This window comes from Hoplias malabaricus, chromosome 15 (genome assembly GCF_029633855.1).
Source record: "Hoplias malabaricus isolate fHopMal1 chromosome 15, fHopMal1.hap1, whole genome shotgun sequence".
Classification (NCBI taxonomy): Eukaryota; Metazoa; Chordata; class Actinopteri; order Characiformes; family Erythrinidae; genus Hoplias; species Hoplias malabaricus.
The window spans coordinates 29,313,500-29,335,351 of NC_089814.1; the positions used below are offsets into that span (position 1 = coordinate 29,313,500).

The 21,852-nt window shown below is 37.9% G+C and overlaps 1 protein-coding gene across 1 annotated transcript in view; it reads left to right on the forward strand.

Annotated features, from left to right (window-relative positions):
* fstl4 (follistatin-like 4) overlaps positions 1-21,208 on the forward strand; it is a 285,490-nt gene extending 264,282 nt beyond the window's left edge. The window contains exons 9-16 of the mRNA XM_066646169.1: positions 1,851-2,012; positions 5,166-5,300; positions 6,732-6,758; positions 10,586-10,704; positions 11,101-11,250; positions 14,066-14,173; positions 19,166-19,275; positions 19,417-21,208. Of these exons, the coding sequence (XP_066502266.1) occupies positions 1,851-2,012; positions 5,166-5,300; positions 6,732-6,758; positions 10,586-10,704; positions 11,101-11,250; positions 14,066-14,173; positions 19,166-19,275; positions 19,417-20,113 (1,508 nt within the window). The 3' untranslated portion in view covers positions 20,114-21,208. The remainder of the gene's footprint in view (positions 1-1,850; positions 2,013-5,165; positions 5,301-6,731; positions 6,759-10,585; positions 10,705-11,100; positions 11,251-14,065; positions 14,174-19,165; positions 19,276-19,416) is intronic.
* The last annotated feature ends 644 nt before the right edge of the window (positions 21,209-21,852 follow it).

Genomic DNA, 21,852 nt, shown 5'->3' on the forward strand with positions numbered 1-21,852 from the left:
TTTGCTGCTGATTTCTCCATATAGCAACACTAAAGGTTACAGCTTTAAAATTATTGTGATGCTTCACTGACTTGTTATTGCTACTCTGGATTCAACACTGCAGAAGCTGTGCCATGTAACTTTTGGAGTATGGTAGGAAAACCTTGCCCCTTGATTACAGGACAGTGCTGTAAAAGTGAATTACAGTCCACAACTGCAGGGGAACCTAGGAATAAAAATACTAAATCTTATCTTGTCTTCCTTTAATGTCTCTAGGCACAGCATTTCATCAGCAGCACACCTAATTTAACATAATAATGTACTCCTTAATACTGGAGGTGAATTACAATTAATGTTGGTCTGCAATGATATGATGGTTGAAACAGCAAACCAATTAACATATTTATTAACACTTCAATTTATTAAAGTTTTAGTGTTTACCTGAGCAACAAAATATCTTACTACCGCTTATCCAAAACAGGGTCGCGGTGGGTTCGGAGCCTACCCGTAATCACTGGGTGCAAGGCGAGAACACACCCGGGACGGGGCGACACACACTCACACATTCACTGTCACACTATGGACACCTTTGAGTCACCAATCCACCTACCAACGTGTGTTTTTGTCCGTGGGAGGCACCCGGAGGAAACCCATGCGGACACCTCACAGACAGTCACCCAGAGCGTGTCACATCCTGGCACTTTCTTGTTTGTTTTCCCTTTCTATGTGGCTCTCTCTTTGTTGTTTTCCTATCCCTGCACATGGCTTTGTTTATGTTCATTCCTAGCTCCGCCTTCGTTCCGCCTCTTTGTCATTTTCTCTCGTTATCCGTGTCAGGTGTGTCTAGTTTGTTCTGTTATTTAAGCCCTCTTCCCTCACTTCCTGGTATCGGTCATTTTGTTTTCGTGGTTTTGTTTGTTTGTTTGCGTTGTCGGTTGTTTCCTGTTTTTCTCGTTTCTCGCCTCGCTCTTACCCGTCTCTCTTGCTTGTTTCATTGCCCTAGTCCTATAGTGTTGTTTCGTGCTCTTTTCTATGTTATTTCATGTTTATCAAGTTCGTGTTTTGTTATCTCCCTTCATTAAACTGTCTGTGTTATAGCGAGTGTGTCCGCCCTCCGTAATTCCACTCCGCACGTCCCTAGCGTGACAGAGCGGGACTTGAACCCACAACCTCCAGGTCCCTGGAGCTGTGTGACTGCGATACTATCTGTTGCGCCAGATCAAAAACATATTAAATATAATTTTCCCAGGTACTTAAACTTTGCACAGGACTGTAAATAAACATTTGCTGCTCATTTGATAATTACATATTTTCAGTCTATGAGTATTTTCTGATCCTAAAGATTTCAATCCTTCCATATTGATCAATGCAAACTTGTACTGTGGACTGCTATTGTATTTATTAATCTCTGTAATAGCAGTATAGAAATCTCACTGGTGTGTTGTTAGCTGTTGTCAAAAATGGTGCTATTATAACATCAGTTGCAATGGTCTTTTTAGCACTCTTGCTTGATAATCAGCCCCCCTCCTTTCAAAAACAGCTCCAGGAAAATCCACTCAAACTGTATGAAGTCAAAGATAACAAGCCATGTTTCAGGGCTTTGATTAATTGCTGTGTGATATGTGCAAAGAAATAGATGCAGGAAAACGTTTTCAATTAACAAGGGACAATACGCGTGATTATGTTTGTTGAGGGGGTTTGGGCTAATTAAAAAAACTGATACAGCTGCATCAGAGACTTTGAACAGGGTGCAAGAGTTTTTATGTGCCAGCACATCATTCCTGTCTCTCCAGTGATAAATACCAAACAACATTGTATTTTCTTTTTAGAGTTATGATTGTAAGATACACTCTCTCTCTCTCTCTCCCCAGTCCCTCCAGTAATCCTGGTCTATCCAGAGACACAGGCCCAGGAGCCTGGTGTAGGTGCCAGTTTGCATTGCCATGCCGACGGCATCCCCAACCCTAAACTCACGTGGCTGAAGAATGGCCTGGATCTGCTCCCCCATGCCTCCAAGCAGCTGTCCCTCATTGGTCAGTGCTATTTCCTCATCCAACATTTTTACTTTGCTTACTATGAAAGAAATCTGGTAGAGACTGCTCAGTGCTAAGTCTCCCACAGTTCAATTTCTCATAAATATGTGGGTTTATGTACAAGTACAGCCAGTTCCTGGACCTGATAAAAATATACGTGTGATAATTGCAAGGGAAATCTCTCTCTCTCTCTCTCTCTCTCTCTCTCTCTCAATAGATAATCTGCATTGATGATCTTTAGGATGGTGTCCAATTTACACTACATCGTTTAAAATAAATATGACTTTTTTGTCACGTATTTTCTTTGATTTTTAATTTTCTTTGTTCAAACTGCCTTTTTTATTAATTCCATTCAATTAATTTTTGTTTATGGAAATTTTGAGTAATCTGGAATTAAAATGAGTGTACTCTAGTCTATAGTTCCATTCTCTAAGTATATTATGAGTTATATTAATAACTAAGTTATTGTAAGAGGCAGGTGAACAATAAGTAGTTTGAGCTAGAGTTAAGGCCCTGTCTCATCAGGCTCTCTCTTTAGGCTTTTACTGGAACACCCAGAAAGCAGGACACTGCAGTAGACAGCTTTGCAGTGATGAAGGGATGAACAAATTTTCAGCATCTTTTATTGATAGTGCATTACTTATTTTAACCATTTTTTCATGAAGAAAATTAAATCCTAGTAATGTTACTTCTAAACACTTATAGATTCAAATGATTTTCAAATAATTGACTTGAATAAATTGGGAAGCCAATATTTTTCCTGTTTCCTGCTTCACAGAGACACAGAAATATTAAAATCTTATTATACCTAGTTGCCATTTTGCAGGAAATTAATTTAATGCAAAGGTGGTCTCTGAATTGCACACAGTTATGAAAGTATAACAGTCAATTCTTACCAACCAGCTCTCTCTCTCTCTCTCTCCCCCTCTCTCTCTCTCTATATATATATATATATATATACAGTACAGTAACAATACTGAATACTGAGCAGCAGTAAATGACAGTTGCTTTCTTAAAATCTGTTTTTGTTTTGAGTTTTGAAAACACCTCCAGAGGCCCTCCCTACCTATCTTTTTAATCATGGATGCATATTGCCTGGAAATGAAATATTTTCTTCAAAGAAAGTGTGTCCTGTTTACATCCCACACCCCTCTGATTGCACAGATCGTTTAATGAAGCGTTGAGGCACAGTTAAAGCATCCAAAAACCCACACAGCTCTCTCAAGCACCCAGAGATTACACTTACAATTTCCATTGTTATTCAAGCACTTGATTGCCAGTCAACAACACCCTCCCCACCAGACCCATCCACCCCTCTGCTCTGTGGGAGCGTGTCTGCAAGGATGGTGATAATATAAACAGCCATCTATACATAAAAAAAAAACGATTGTTCTGTGGTCAGTCATGTGGGCCCTTTTTTAAAGGGGCTTTCCATTTCAGCAAGACCACATTGAAGCATCGTTTATGGAGCGCCACCCTCATTAGAAGCCACTTTATTGACTGTTTGTGGGTCATTACTTCGTGTAATAGGCAGTTATTGACGTCAGATGCTTGAGACTGCGTGAGTTTCTCAGAAATCAGGATGAAAATGAGTGCCTTTCAATTCAGGTCTGGCTGGGGAAATTTGGGTGAACAGCCTTTTTCAGGTAGCACCACAGGGCACAAACATAGATGGGTGTTTAAATTATTTCTCACATCCACCCAGTGCTGATGTGTGAGTTAATTCAATTTGGAGCTGATTTCTTAGATAGAGATTAATGGTGAATCCCATTTCACCCTTCCCCCTACCACTAAGCCGTACCCCTAGTTTTTTCCTAAGGGTAGGATGTGTCTGTTCTTATTGGGATAGAGGTGTAGATTTAAGGCTACATGGCCCTTCAAATTGATATTTTTCCATAGTACACTTCAAACAGTGTTGTGAATTACCTGTGGGATGGCTATGCAAGCAACAAAATAAACCAAAAATGTCAGTAGTTTCGCATTCAAAATGTATTTAAATCAGTTGTGTTATGTTAGTTTAATGTAGACAAGCCTAAAACATCACTAGTAATTCCACAGTATATACTGAAGCCATGATATTCTGCCTACAGATGCTACTGCCGTATGCTAGGAGTTAGGAGTGGGTGATAATATATGATTGTGGAACACTTCTGAAGGCATATGATGCATTAACTTCAACTAAAGTCCTTGCAGCCCTGTACCGCTCCTCTGATATCACTGCAGACTTACAGAGCTACTGATGACATATCAGGCTTATGAAGGGTTGTACAAGATCATAAGGAAAGTATAACCACTACACCTTATAACCAAGGGGCAAGAAGACACTTGAAAATAAGGAGTAGGGGTAAAAATAAGAAATGAGTTTGTGCCTAAAGCTAGTTCTTAATGTTGTGAAATCTATTTGCTAAAACTTGTTGAAGGTCGATATGAATGCTGTATTCAGAGCATTGCTACTTCTTAGATCTTTTAAGATTTACATCTTGAGCTTACTCCTGTATCATCAATGCCATAGGACTGAAAATCTATTCAGACTCATCATACTCTTTGACACAAGGTGAAAGCATGCCTGAACAGTGTCTGAACAGTAATGAGACATTTAAAGTTTTTATATTTTTTTCCACAAAAAATACAATAGTTTGTATGAAGCTGCAGTTTCTCCATAGAACAAAGCATTTTTCTACAAATCAGGAGGTTTTCAAATCACTAAACTGTACTAGCTCCACTGGACTGAAATCAAGGTTTACACTTCAAAGACAGAAAAGGAAATGGCATGAGTGTGAAAAGAAGGCAGAGGTAAAAGGAGGGAGAGAGAGAGAGAGAGAGAGAGAGAGAGAGAGAGAGAGAGAGAGAGAGAGAGAGAGAGAGAAAGAGAACTTCTTGATGCCCATGATGTCTGACATGGCACTTGAAAGCGGTATCAGACACGGGGGGGTTCTTACAGCAGGAAGCGTTTTAAAGATTGCGGTGTCGTGATCAAGGCAGTATCAGCGGCAAGTGATAGATCTGAGGATGCAGCCATAGATCACAAAAGTCCAACGCACAAAACAGATGTCCTAGGACATCACCCAATTCCATAGCACTGCCCGGGGGAAGACAGGATAAAATAATTTTTTTTTTATTTTTAATTTGCATTCTCTACCATTTTACCCTCAGCCAATGGCAGTGAGCTGCATATAGGCAGTGTACGTTATGAGGACACAGGAGCCTATACCTGCATCGCCAAAAACGAAGTAGGAGTGGATGAAGATATCTCCTCTCTCTTTGTAGAGGACTCAGCACGAAAGACGCGTAAGTAGAAGCAAAAGATTTCCTGCGTTGTGCTTGAGTAGTTTCTGAACGAAGTATTAACTCAGTTATAGTTGTTTAATTATATTATATTATATTATATTATATTATATTATATTATATTATTATTTCATTATATTATATTATATCATTGACTCAGTTATATGCAATCACAATTATTCAATTATATATTTATTCAATTATTCTGTTAAAGTTGGGAAATAAGAATTAAACAAGTGCAAAATAAGCATACATTTTAATCAATAGATTTATTGTAGTAATACAAGTAACACTCATCAAGTAATATTTTGAAATTAAATATTCTGGATAGCATTAGCAGTTTCCATGCTGGACCTCAGTAGGATAAACCCTACCAGGTGCAAAGTTTTGAGAGTCAGTAGTACTGTACATATTTCAAAGGCCCATTGGATTGTGTCAGTTAATTAATTTAATTCATTCGAGGACTGAAGTTTCCTTGAAACGTGCCAAAATGCTTCTAGGACAAAATGCTTAATGTCTTTCTGGCAAGGGGAGTAGCGTAAGACGTATGACAAGACGTATAGTTTATGGGACCACTCAACCCTACGCAGCTAACTGGAAATAAGAAACAGGTTTACCAAAAGTAGCAGCAGAAACTCTTTAGCATACTTCAATATATAAATTTTGACAGTCATTGATGGGCAAATGAAATACTGCTGGCTGTGCTATTTATAATCAGAGCTGGTCAGTGGAAGCAAGGAAGTTCAATTTCCATATTCCCTTAGGCGTGTTGCCTTTCTAATCACTGTGATGTCTTTCATAGCACTCTCAGGGTTTTGCTATCAAGAAATATTTATGAAGTAATTTCTGTGATGTCTAATGGCAACAGCAGACATGAGGGATCTAAGAACAAAGAATTGAGGGACATATTTTGAAGGACTAAAATACTATACTGTTTTAGGATAAAACAGCCTGGAATAGCAATTCATATATACAGGACAATGGGACCAATTAAAGACTGTTCATGAAAATACTATATATAATAATAACTAGTGAGATAATTAATAGTATTGGCAGGTCGAGAAGACACTTTTAATCGCAATCTCAAAGCTGTTGATATAAAGGACCAGGCTAAATAGCTAGAGTGTTCTACCTTAAAACTCTTTCATTCTGGCCCTCTAATATAACTAGAGCACATGAAAGCATAGTGATAAATATCCTGTAAATCTCCATGCTGGAGTTTCTACAGTGCAGTCTTAACTCTCACTAATGGGAAGTGTCCCCTTGAAATGTAGTCAAAACGAGGAAAAAAGGGGTCTGCATGGGGTACATCTTTGGTAGTTACATAGTTATTCTCAGAAGGAGTTTGTAAGGCCTGTAACATATTTTTAAAAACGCATTTATCATATACCCTTCTTTCTTTCTTTACACTTTTGGGCACTCGGGACACCTCAGTGGCGAATATTCTGTGGCGGGAAGAAGGTAGTGTGATCACTATATATATTTTTTATATTTCATGTAGTAATTGTTTGTTACCATGTATATTTAAGAGTTGGGTCAATACTGGAAGAAATAACTCCGTATACTAACAAACAGATCCCTATCAGTCTATTCTCCAAAAACTCAAGACACCTACACATATACGTTATGAGTATCTCCTTTTAATACACTCACTGTCCATTCTCTCAGCTCCACCGACCATACAGGAGCACTTTAAAAATTCTAAGACTACAGACTTTTGTATACCTGATGCTGCTACTACTTTGTTTGCCCTCTTTTACCCTGTTAGTTAGTGGTCAGGACTACCTGAGGCAGGGATGATTTGGGTGGTGGAGTTTTAGCGTGTGTTGTGTTGGCATGAGTGGATCAGACACAGCAGTGCTGCTGGAGTTTTCAAACCCCTCTGTGTCACTGCTGGACTGAGAATAGTCAACCAACCACAAATAGCCAGCCAACAGAGTCCTGTTGGCAGCATCCAGTGTCCACTGATAAAGGACTAGAGGAAAATGATCCGCCCACTGAAGAACAGGGTGAAAGGGGAAAAAGTATGCAGAGTAACAAAATGATTACTGTCTGTATTTGTAGAACTACAAAGTGCTCCCGTATGATCAGATGAGCTGAGAGAATGGACAGTGAGAGTAGCAACAATATGTATGTTGCCTAGGCTGAAAAACAAATGCTAATTGCTATTGATTATCGTAAATAAAATGGACATGAACCTGACACAACTTATTTGCAAGCTAATTATTACTAACACAGGAACTGGCAAGTTAATTTCACCATTGCTGGAGTCCCTTATTAGCCTCAGTATGTTTTGTAAAATTAAATCCTGTCTAGCAGATACTAAACAAATGTATCACCACATTCTGCCATTTAACACTCTTCACTTCAGCATTTGTGAAGCCACATTAATGATGGCTTTTAGTAATATTTTTTTCTGTATTTGTTGTTTCATCTTTGTGTGCTTGGGTTATACATTTGTGTGATGTGTCTATGGCATTGGTGGGATTTGATATTGGTTTTCTTGCATTGTTCCTCATATCTGTGGTTTTATTCATAAGTCTTATTCTTCTATATGGCTAGGAAAAACTGTCCCTGTAAGTGCTATGCATGGACATATTTTTCCTTCAGTTTACAGCCTCATAGATCAATGAAAATTATAGTTTTTTTATGAAATAAGACTATATATGATATAATAAGAATATGAATGTTCTTGAATATTTCACAAACAAAACGAAAATTAATGAAATATTTCCAATATTTTAAATGTTACATATAAAATATTGATAATTGCAGCACATACATAATAATACTAATAATAATACTAATAATAAGCAGGAACAGTTGAATGTTTACTATGACTGAGTTTTAAGTCGAAAAATTACTGAGGAAAAAAAAGGCAGAATATTTCAGAGAATAAATGCTGAATATTTCGCTGCAGGTATAATGGGGCAGACACAACAGCAGTGTAATTGAGGAATTCAGTGTATTACTTAAGTCATGCTATGGTATAGATTTCAGGAATAAATTCTCGCTCCTCTGGCACATCAGGACCAGATTGTTGTTAGTATTTGAACTCTGAACCGGTTTATTAAGAAGAGGGCATCTAGTTTCACAGGATGCAGTTAATGATCACAAAAATGATCAATCCAGAGGGAGTGGAACTCCTGCATGCACACTAGCTCCATCGCATTATGGCTTATGGACTTGTACAATAAACTAAAGCTCTATCAAGAGTCAGTGGCTGAACTAACTGGGTTAGTTGTCATGTCGAGTGGATGGAAGCATTTAATAAATAATTCGCAGATAAACCAATGCCCATTTTGTAGATTAAAAGCGTAAATGTGGACTCACCTTGCAACAGCACATATTCCCACTCTCTAGCATGCCATCTGAAATTAGCTTGAGCATAGAGAACTTGGCTGCGTGTCAGAATAAAATTGATGCTTTGAAGGCTCAAAGGTCACACACATTCAACAGCCTTGCAATGCACAAACAGATTCCTCCAGATCTTCTGAAACATTCAGTATTCTTTCAAATCTTCTTTGAAACACTTCAAACATTCTTTCAAATCTTTCAATGAGTGCTTAAAAATGTTTTAACTTGAATATTCGATTAGGGGTGCCGAAGATTGTGAAGAAACACTGTTTTCTCTGGTTTGTTTATATTCAGAATCTCCACGTCTTTTAATGTGGTACAGTATGTTTGAGGGAAAAAATGACTGTTGTTTGTACATGTTTAGTTTTGTAGCACTTTGCAGTTATCCGTCTCTCAAATTAGGACATTTTTCCACCTTAAGTAATCCGAAACAGCAAAAATAAGTAAATATTACTCACCTATAGAGCAGGAATAGAGCAATATCCTCATCTTTGTGATTTTCAACATTTAGAATTCTCTCTTTTGTCTAAAAACTCCTGATGTATTTTCTTTGCCATGAGCAGAGATAGAGAAAGCCTAGGGTACCGAAACTGTGTCTTACCCATTTACTGACTTCAGGCCTTTGTAAACACATTAGACAGGTTTTGAACATGAAAACAGGTTGGATAGCTAGCAAATGGTGCAATTATGCCTTTAATACTCTTATTTTTCCCTCTCCCTATTTTCTTTAAGTGTGTTGCAGGCATCAAATTTTAACCTTGTTTATATTATACAAAACACTTGAAGTCTTTTCTTTGTACTTTTGTACTTTAGGTACACAAATGATCTATAGAATGAACAAATTATTTTATTGCATTTATATAAATAAATAAATAAATAAATAAAAATACAGAAACATATTTTCTATTCTACTATCCTATTCTGTTATATTATAATCAGTGTCTCAGCAGTGACCTCGGTCAGAGACCTATTTAACCCTAGCTACATTGACCCAACTTCACTTTTAGCCTCCTTTAACTTCACTCTTCTGTGGTCACAACCACCAAAGTGACACTGAAGTGGCATACGTGTTAAACTGCAGCAGCGATGCTGTGTCTGATATATATAAATATATATTAGTGCAAATTCTGTAAATCTCTGTAGGGAGGATGGCACACCTTATTCCCCATCACTTAGCAGTCAACAGAGATGTTGTAAAAGTGATTAGAGATCTTCCCCAAGCTTGTTCAACAGACCAGTGACACTGTGTTAGTGATAGTCCTATTGCTATTGTCGCGTCAACTCCATCTGTCTCTTATAATGTAATATCCTTTCCACTTCTGAGTTGGTAGCATAGCCCGTAACGTGAACATATCTAGCAAGTAACTAAATTGGGGTATTAAAAAAAACCCATTACATTCAAATATACATTTAAGCCCAGTTATATTCTGTATGGCAAGTAGCCAACAAAAGCTTCATGACAGCCATTTAGGTTTTTTTTCCGTTCATTTGAAACAAAAGAATGAATTGTGTTCAAGGTTTGATGAAATTCTCCAACTTTTGTATGTGATTTCTGCCTGTCGCACTGTAGCTGACAGCATCAGCAGCAATGGTATACGCACCTATCTGAGAATTTCTCTTTTACACCTTGTCTTTTTTGACAACATGACAACTTTGCTGTCAGAGTAAGCAATACTCTGCTAGCGTGCATCTGCTAATTAGCAGCTGTTGTTTGCCGTCAGGCGACAGACCTGCAACTGCACTCTTTGGAGCCTATTTTGGATCCATTATCCATGAGAGATTTTAATGGGTTGAATAGCCGTGTGACAACTACAGTTTTATACAGTTTCCCTCAGTGAAGCATCCAAAATTTTTGTGCTTGTGAATGTAGAATTAGGTAAATATGTCTTTGCTGATTATGATATATACCTGCATGTTTGTTTTTGTTTCAGGGCTGAGTGTGGGAAATATGTTCTATGTTTTCTCAAATGAAGGGATCACAATACTGCAGCCGAGTGACTGTGAAATTCGCCGACATATTAAGCGGAGCGAGAGGATCGTGGCCAGCTATGTAAGCTTTGTGAGGTTCTAAAATGCTTCTTAAATGTACTCGTGCAGTATAATTAAAATTATCATTACACAGAATAATAATAAGTATAATGTATTTTTTTAATAATATTCTATTAGTAGAGATCTATCTAAACCTATCACATTTATCTCATTTAATTAAAATAAAATAAAAACAATTAAAGCACAATTGATCCAAATATAAAAGAGTAATAAGAAGTTTGTTGATCAAGCCTACTTCTCATAGACTTTATTTTTTACTAACTGATGAACTTTTAATTTAACATTGTTAATTAACTTTATTACTTTAATTGAATAATTTTATTAAAATAATTAATCCCAAAACACACTTTCTGAATGTTCATGAATATTATTGTTCTATTATTTATTTTTTCTTTAGGAGGAAATGTGTCCTAAAAGTGAGGGTATTGCCCCTCAGCATTGCGTCTGGGCCTCAGCGGTCAGCGTGAGAGACAAATATATCTTTGTGTCCCAGCCTCTGCAGAACAGATTGCTGGTCATCGACACTCAGGCACAGAAAGTGGTACAGGTAAGCACTAATCATCTATTTGGTGTTTCTTTTAGAATGTAAGATATACATTCATTGCATTTTAAAATTAATCTGATTAAACAAATTTTAATTCTGTGAACTATGTTCACTCAGAAAGGAAAATCAGTGTGCATTTATTTGGGGAGTAGGGGTATAACGGCAGACTGAGCCCATGGTTTAATTTGATCCATAACAAGGTATTTTGAATGCAGTCCCAATAAATGTAAAAGACTCTTTTGCAGTTATTAAGCACACTAGAGGCAGGAGGAGGGCTAGAATAGGGGGTTAATAGTTATGAAATAATCGTTGGCTTTACTGCTATTGTTCCCCACCATGATCCGTGGCTATACCAGCTTTTGGGACACAGCAATGAGTACTATATTATTATTAGTCCATTGATAATTATGAAAGTCCTAAGCATCTTAACCACAGAAATTCATCCAATACGTGTCAGATTAAATGTCATATTACAAGTCTATGCATATATATGATCAGTAACAGAGCCTCAGAGAATATAATGTGTTCATTTTAAGGCAAAGTTAATATTTATTTTTAGAACCGCTTATATATATATATATATATATATATATATATATATATATATATATATATATATATATATATATATATATATATATAAAGTTTGATTCACTTTGATTTCCCAAACATACATATGTATATGTATACATATATACATATATATATATATATATATATATATGATATATTATGTGATATGCGAGGCCAAGAATCTAGTAAGCTTCCGACAGAGAGACACGCTGTGAGAAAGTGTTCAAAACTGCAGTGAGGTGGGGCAAAGTAGGCAGTGTGAGATGGATGGATATGGAAGGCAAGAGTGAAAGACTGCAGCAGTGCACTAAGACATTGAGAGAGAAGGTGACAGATTTAAAAGTAGAACAGAGAGGTTTTTTCAACGAGCACAAGAGATACCGCTGAGATACTGTGCGGGATGCTCACACGCTCACACAACACCAAACTCTATGTGTGTGTGTTTGTGTGTGTGTGTATGCATGCACGTTTGTGTGTGTGTGTGTGCACGCACGTTTGTGTGTGTGTAATGGGGTTGCAGGTTAATGCATGCCTCCGGGTCTGAACAGGCCCCTCGACTCTAGTGCTCAGAATAACTATTTTAGGCTGGAGACTCCCACCAGCCAGCAAATAACACCTGCACTGCACTGCAATCATGTCTGGACAATCATCTGACAAATGATTTCACTCCCACTGCTATACCCACCACGATGAATCTTTCCTACATAACTTAGGATCAAAGGATCCACTGTTCATTATACAAATTTGAAAATGCTGAACTCCGTTTGAATAAACACATTTAATGTTTTACGCAAGGAAACTGAGTGGGTGATGCTGACTTATATATTAATGTGTCAAAAAAGAGTGTTTAATGTTAGTATTTAGAATTTTATGCTAAAGGTTTCCGTCAGAGGTTTCTCCTATATTATATTTGTGTACTGTCAGTAATTAAAATAGACACCTGTGCCATTTCAGTGTACAATGATTTAGCTGTGTACATGGAGATAAGCTGATATCAATAAATGTTTACAATTCATAGTATAGTTAGTTGACTTGAATTTGTAGGTAAAATGTATGTCTCAAACTCAAGGGTTTAACATTTCAGGATAAGTGAAGTATGAAAATGACCCACTAAAGCCTATGGGAAATGTAATTGAAATATGCAGTTTCGTGAATAATCTCTCATAGCCTCGTCCTGTCTCAATGGAAATACATATTCTTCAAATGTCATGCCTGCTAGCTTTATGTGTATTTCTTCTACCAAATGAATGAAGACATAGAGCAAACAGAGCCCTGAATCGAACAAAGACCACACACAAGTGTTTCTTAACTGTTACCAAATTTCACTCACTTTTCTGACTGCTCTCCATGATTACTGAAATGTAATATATATATAACTGTCTGTGAGGAGTGTGGTGTAACACACGTTGGTAGGTGGATTGGCGACTCAGAAGTGTCCTTAAGTGTGAGTGTGTCACCCTGCTAAGGACTGGTGCCCCCTCCAGGGTGTGTTCCAGCTAGGCTCCGGAGGTAGTGTCGTAGTTACACAGCTCCAGGGACCTGGAGGTTGTGGGTTCGATTCCCGCTCCGGGTGACTGTCTGTGAGGAGTTGGTGTGTTCTCCCCGTGTCCATGTGGGTTTCCTCCGGGTGCTCCGGTTTCCTCCCACAGTCCAAAAACACACGTTGGTAAGTGGATTGGCGACTCAAAAGTGTCCGTAGGTGTGAGTGAATGTGTGTGTGTCTGTGTTGCCCTGTGAAGGACTGGCACCCCCTCCAGGGTGTAATCCTGCCTTGCGCCCAATGATTCCAGGTAGGCTCTGGACCCACCGCGACCCTGAATTGGATAAGCGGTTACAGATAATGAATGAATATATATATATAAGAACATTAGATCACATCTTCTAAAGGGACCAGTGTCTGCTAGTTTTGATCCAGAACTCCTGCTTCCTGACTCCTCGATCAAAGTTGAGTGTGGGATGCTGATTTTAGTCTCTGTGTCTTCTGTTGCTCTTTATTATTTGATTTGATTTGATATTAACAACACAACAGCCTAAAAGCAGCAACTACCAAAACAACAACAACAATAAAAAACAGAATAAAGAGTCTCATTGCTTGGGTGCCAGGCATAATTGGAGCTACTTTGTATGTGGCATGTGTTCTCTGTTATTTTCAACAACACACTAGACGCTTTTGAATATAGTTGCACGTTACACAGGGCAATTCCCACAGCGTCTTATACAGATTTCTCTTTCATATGCATCACAGGCAGTGGAAACTGACCCAGTGCCAGTGAAGCTGTTTTACGACAAGTCTCATGACCAGGTGTGGGTGCTGAGCTGGGGAGATGAACAGAAGACCCACCCTACCTTACAGGTGAGAAAGTGGATAATGAGTCATATTTTGTTACCTTAGCCTAAAATCTATATTGTGTTATATACCAAAAATATCTAATAATTTGTAATCACAGTTGTTTTACTGTGTACAGTACAGTGCAAAGGCTAGAGACTACCTCATAATCTAAATCTAAATTTCCAATGTAAAATTGAAGTTAGTAATTTTTTCAGAAATAAAAAAACATATTTGTAGCTAAAAATTATGTTTAAACCTCTAACACTGTGTATAATTTTATGTAAAACACTTAAATATGTCAAATATGTCAGTGTCCATGCTGTACTTTTGTGAAACATCACTCAGTCTGTTACAAAAAAAAAAATAGATGAAAAGTCTAGCTTCTGATCTGAAAAGAAGCCAAGTTTCTGTCTGTCCTTGCATCGTGAGACAACAGAGTGCTATGTGTCAAAAAAACATGTAGCTGTCAAGAAGCTGTTATATGAGAAAAGAAAATAGATAAATCAATTTTAACACATCTGATATGTAGAGTGAGATTTTATGGACTGATTGGTCTACATTTAAGATTTTGAAAGTAACAGAACTCAAACTCAAACTCATGTACCTCACTCAAACACTCATACACCCTTAAATTCTGCAACTATCAGTCAAGTATTGGTGCTGGTGGTGAATGCATAACAATCTCCTGTGGAAAACTATTAATAGGGTAAAAGAAATCTACAGCAAAATTAAGATCCCCAAGCATAATGCTGAGAAAATCAAGACGTGTTATCAAAGAGGCTGCTGATGTTCTCTGAACAATAGAGGCCTGCCTACCGGCCTAGGGTTTAGCATCATTGATTGTGTTTAGGATTACTTCAGGGGTGTGTTTGCCCACCCAGAAGGATCTTCTGCTCACCCAACACCTGCGTTGTAAATATATTCTTCAGACTGAAGTTACACTACTTACACTACTTCAGACAGAAATTATACTATAAATAATTCCATATCAACTCTTTTTAAATGGTCTTCTGCTATTACAAGCTTGGCATCCTAACAATAGCAGAATGCATGTTTCTACTTAAGAGAAACTATTTCTAAAAGTACTATATAGAACCATATACATTGAACTTCGGAGGGGTGGATACTCAATTTCAAATAAATTGTAAGTAAATCTTAATATGAATTAAAGTTTAAAAACGTTTTTTTAACATTTTGTTTAAGTGTCTGTTCTGAGCCACAAATTTAAAGCAAAATTGTACTTGTTCTGTTGCATACATATTTATTTACTTATATATATATATTTTGTATATTTACTTATTTATTTTTAAGTTTCAAATTCCTGAACATGAAGTGGACCCCTGTGTAAGACAGTGATGTTAGCCTTTCTGCATATTTAAGAAAAGGGGCTGTGAATAATACTGTATTTGTGTTTTGGGAGATTTAGCTGTAGGGCAGCTTCTGTGCTGTCTTACTTTTGGGACAGCCATTGCCGTCATGCTGTTTATGACTTGCCTGGATTGTGAAAAGTCCAACATAGACAGGGGACCACTGTAGGATTCAGCACCTATTATTCTGTCTTTCACCAAGACAGAATCCCATTAAAACGTTGTGAGTCCCACTGTCTCTGCACTGTGTTCAGGAACACCTTATTAACAAGGGAGTCTATTTCCAACCTTCTCAGGTTTTCCTGCTTATTATCATGTCCTGACTTTGTTCGTGCTTTCTTCTTCATTCACACAAAAATTGCATGGCCTCACATGAAGAATACATTTTTATTATTGTTTTTTAATCACCCCTCTGGCTTATTTAATTCATATATTTAGGGGTAAATAATATTTGTCCATATTTGCTTGCTCAGGCTGCCCACATAGAAAGCAAGCCTCAGTACTAAATAGTAATGAATAATTACCAAAGGGGTATGAATCATTCTAAAATGCTAAAGAGCAAATTTTGCAGGGAAGCTGTCTAATGGCCTGTGAGGCATATGGATCCTCACCACAAATAAATGGCTTGATAATATCATGATCGTTCGGAACACAGGAAATTGACCTGGGCACTGACAATTTGCGGAGGCTAGAGGCAATGCTCCCGCTCTAGTGGTGCAATTTCAACCCAGCCATGATTTTTTTTTTAAATAAATGACTCAATATCCTTAGTCAAACATCTGAATTTGATTGTCAATTCATTAGATTAAACAAACAAGCCAACCACCAGCGTTAAGGGAGATGGAACAGAATCTCATTAGTTTGGCTCAGGTCCCACAGTCATCACAGAGAGTGTGTTGTTTTTTTTTTGTCACGGGGAGAACGAGAGCTGCCTAGTTTGCATTCATAATCAGCCGCACCAGTTACCTTATAAACACTGAATCCCCAACATCTGTTGTGTACCCTGAAAGAGGCGTGTTGTATAAACATGATTTGTCTATGATGGAGTTTTCACAGTATTACAGTCAGAGCTATACTTGTGTTTATAATTCAGCCTATGGAATAACATCAAAATGGAAATTGGAGAGAAAGGAAAACTAAAGAGGTCTTAAAGCACTGTATTCTTTAAAAAAATATTTACACACCACCTACACAAGAATTTCATGGCAGTTAACATAAAGCAAAATAAAATCACAAGCATCAATTTAGACAGAAAATTGCATTCTTTGATATCCAACTAAATGGAAAAATAATTTGGATTTTTTTTTTTGATACAATGGTAACGTTTAGCATTAGCGTAGGGTCAGTCAAATCTCCACACTGTATTTAAACCCCTTACTCATTAACTATGTGATTACCTTCATATTCATTCATTCATTGTCTATAACTGCTTATCTAATTCAGGGTCGCGGTGGGGCCAGAGCCCACCCGGAATCACACCCTAGAAGGGGTGCCAGTCCTTCACAGGGTGACACTAACATTCACTCACACACTCACACCCATGGACACTTGGAGTCGCCAATCCACCTACCAACGTGTGTTTTAGAACTGTGGGAGGAATCCGGGGCACCCGGAGGAAACCCACGCAGACACAGGGAGAACACACCAAACGACACATATCTGCTGAGCCACTGTGCCGGCCCAGAGTGCATAATATGACACCTAAAAATGTATTAGGTTTGTATGCTGGCCTCTAAACACCATTTCAGTATTAGATTTTATTCGCTGTAGTCTTAGACATCATATACTGCAGTGGTTCTCAAACTTTGCTGAGTCAAAGCCCACCCCATACCCAAAATAATAGCTAGCTATAAGCTGATTCCTATGTAGATAAGGCAGTAAAATACAGCATTTGATTAACATTAACTTTAGAATGTGAGGTTGTATCCCAAACAGCACATTATGGAACATACTACACATACTACACTACAGAAAGCACTGCTATGAGTGGTATATATTTTTTCATAGTATTCAATGCAGCAGTGTGCAGTTTGGGACAAGGCCAGAGTCTAATGTTAACTTGCTGCATGTCACAACCTGAACACAGCTAATATTAACGATAACTAACTCTCAGATCCTCCTTTGTTACCCTAAAAATTATATACAAGTTGCTTTCATAACTGTAATCAGCCGTCACTGTTATCTGTTGTGCTCTCATTACTGACCACAAGCCCAGAGCTGGTAAAAAATCTAACGTTATAAACCAGACTCTGACAGTGAATCGAAGGCCAGTGAAGCTGATGATTAGAGCAGCTTTATATTTGAAAAGTCGCCTTAACGAAGGCTGAAAGAAAATCTACCTTATCTGACTCTCTGCCAAAACACGCATTTTCAAAATAAAAGTTTACAAAAAAAAACATATTTTGGTTCCAGGCAAGCTACATTTTTCTGGTCTCTGATCTAATGTTCTTTTAGGATGTTTAAGGGCTATTAATGAATCCATTGTGAGTGGGTGCTTTTAACTGAGTAAGCTTTATTGGCAAAACAGAAAGGCATTAATAAAGACGGGCATAAAATACTCATTTTTTCCGATTCCTTGTGTCCCATTTGCAATACCGGGCATGCCCCACACTTTGAGAAACGCTGATATAGTATATCACAAGCTGCCTTATATTGCATATTCATGAATTCATGAATGTTGCACCTAAAACAGCAACTAGACAAAGCACACACAGTGAGAAAACATCCAGATGTTTGCAAGTCTACACCCCTTAAGCCAACTGTAAAATCCACCTCTTCCCAAAGCCATGGCAAGCATTACAACAACATCATCTTAATTTATGAGCCTTCGAATGAGCAATGACAAATGCGATTAGGCTTACAGATCTCCAAGCCCCAGATAATGATGTATAGTAATGCTACTGAAAGTGTTTTCCCTAATCAACCAGCTTGTTATTAAAAAAAAATATAGACAAACATAAACAAAGAAGAAAAGGCCCCCACAATCTGAAGCAGAATTAGGTTTGTGTGAACATAAACATGTTTTTGTAATCTGAATCTTCCCTATAGCACTTTGAAAAGTCAGATTTTTTTTCCAACATTGAGGGAAATGGGGGAAAAAAGACATTTCACTGAAACCTCAACAACATTATAGATTTTTTTTTTCTATAGGTATGGATTAGCTTATATTCACAGAAAATCAATAACTTGGACTGTACATTAAAAAATGAAAGGGGCTCTGTAATATCTTTTTTCTTGCAACAACATAAGCTTAATTTTCTAGTTGGGTTTTCAAGAAATATGGTATTTCAGTATGCACTGAGCACATTAATAGCACAGTGGTCTCTGGCAGAGTCAAAATACAGTGCTGGACTTGATTAAGCATTTGTCATGAAAGCTGCAGGGTGGCCCAACACTGGAGACTGCAAACATACTCAATTTCCATGGCAATAAGATAAGATAAACCTTGAAAGCAGCGGCTCTGTAGCTATTTTTATCCACAAGTCGCTGTGAACCTCTTTTATGTTCCATAGGGTGGATTCTGCTCCTGTATTTTGTCCTGTCCACCCGTGACGGTTTTAAGATTTGCTGTGTTCTGTGGAGCAGTTAGAACCATGCTATGTTACTTGTTGTTTTATTCTTTCCTTACCGTAGTATTGCACTGTTTCAGGTCATTCCACAGGCCAGTGTGGGGGAGCTGCACCAGAAAATCCACACACATTTCCAGCGAGTGGAGGACTTCTACATCCCGCCAACCAACCTCATTATCACCCACATTAGGTAAAAGACCTCTAAAACTCATCAAGATCATAATTCCTTCAAGAAGAAATGGGCAAATTATAATCATAATTAAAAATAAAGTGCTTAGCAAAAACTGAAAAAAAAAGACTATTAACCTTTCTTTGACCATTGTCGTCTCAGGTTTGGCTTCGTCTTTTTGAAAGCGGAAGCTGCGGTGCATAAAATTGACCTGGAGACTCTCCACCGAGTCAAGACCGTCAGTCTGAAGAACTACAGCTGTGTGCCGGCCAGCATGGCTTATACTCACTTGAGTGGCTACTACATCATCCAGTGTCAGGAGAAGAGCAATTCCAGCCTACAGCTTTTGGTTGATGGGGTCACTGATGCTGTCATTGGGCCTAACAATGGTATCACTGGACATTCTTACGTGTCACCAGATGGTCGATATGTCGTCACACCGGATGATCAGGGCGGCAAGCTTCAAGTCCAGACCATCTCATTTCAGGGCGAGCTTCTGTTAGGCCCAAAGCTGGACATTCCAGCTCCTGTGTCAGACTTGGTCTTCCAGCCATCATTCGTTCAATCCAACCAGTATGTCACGGTCTCCTCATCGGCTCAGGGCTCCGACTTGCTGTTCTCCGACCTGTCAATGGGGACGAGCAAAGTCATCACAGGCCTCAAAGAGCCACTCGCAGCCAAGCACTGGCCTTGGGGCAGTGCCAACAGGGTAGTGGTTTCCAGTGGTCTGTTTGGACAGTACTTGGTCACGCCTTCAGCTGAGTCACTGTTTGTTCTGGACGGCAGAATGAGCAGCCTTCACTGTGAGGTGTCAAACATCAAGAGAGGGAATACAGTGGTGTGGGTCGGCGAGGTATGAGAGATGGCCCGCTGGCCGGTTCCCCATCCAACAGCGTTGGCCAGTCAGGCCAATGCCATGGAAAACTTTCCAACAGACGTGAGAGGACTCAACCCTGGGACTGAGTGAGAGAAACACACACGGGTTACTGTAATAAACAAACACACAAAAAAAAAAAAAAATAGAGTAAGAGACATTTACAGTCATATGCAAAAATTTGGGTGACCTTGGTAAAATAAAATGTTTTGTTGATTTAGATAATTGAATAGATACTTTCTGCAAATTTAATTGTGCAATTACTAGGTATTTAGGAGTTTAACAAATGAGAAATATTCAAGTATAAAATGTGCCAAATCTTTTGCACAGGCCAAATGTTTTATATTCCTTCCAAAGTGCATCGAACAAACAGTAATTGTGCTTTCAATTGTGCAGAAGTGTGTTCTTTGTAGAGAATGTTATTTGATCAGGGCCACCCAAACCTTTGCTTACGACTGTATTAAGGAAACCTATTATGTTATAAGGAATTGGGTGACGATGCCCTTCAGTGCAGTGATCTATGAGCACTCACCCTACCAAGAAATGTAAATTTTTTTGCACTTCCTTTTAACACTAAAGATATAGTAAGTTAAGCAAAAGAAGAACTGATAAATGACAAAATGTTTGAAAATGAACTATGCACAAAGCTAATAATTTCTTTAGACTTCAGATTTTTGATTTTTTTTCCAGGATGTCTGTCCTTCACCAATGCTGCATATAGTCACTATAAGGAATATGTCTGTCAAAGGAAAAATGTGTCTTTCTTGAAACTATGTTCCTCGGTCTCTTGCTAGTGAACACGATAGTGTCTGTCTGCCTTGTTCAGATGTTTTCTTACAGTTTGTTACACACCAGTCTCTATTCAGTATGTTCACCATATGTGTCAACCGAGTTCTGTTGATTATACATTCATTAAATGTTTTACTGAAGCAAAAATATAAGAGAACATGTCTTGACCTAGAACAAGTGAAGTTGTGAAAACCCTTCTTCCTAGCTACAACCTGTAAGTTGTTGCCCTCAAGCCTGTCTGGTGTAAACATTTTTGTTTATATATTTTCTATTAAAAATATACACCAGTGATATCACTAAAATTCTGACTGGATTATATATATTTTTCTTTTCTTTAATGCTAATTTTGTTTTTGTTACTCTTAATCCCCACTGATATTTGTATACCTGATATGAACAAAAAGCTCATAAACAACTAATACCCTTTGATTTATTACAAATACCACATGTAGCATACATAGATCAGTAAGAATGAAGTAACAAAATGAGACAGGATGAAATATGAGGCCCAAAACTGATTAAGGTCTTGTAAACAGATTCACTACCATTCAAAACGTTGGACTCTCTCTCTCTCAAATATATAAAGTCAATTTAATTGTATGTATCAGTGGAGTAGCTACAGCTACTTGACACACAGGCACCTATAAATGTCTAATATAATACAACTGAAAATATTATAAAATGCATTCTCAAATGTTTCATCAAAAAGTTCCACCTGATGCTGTCACCATCGGAACATATACAGAGATACAGAGCTGCATGCCGCCCACAGACACGGATACAAGTTGTAAATTTTGTCAGTAGATGTAGACATTCTTCAAACCACTTTAGTGAGTTTTTCTTTTTTTTTAGTAGCAGCTAGCGACAGGTTTGGACAAAACATAGCTATTTAAATAGAGGAATCGCCGGTACTCGCAAGGAGAGGAACTCACCCCT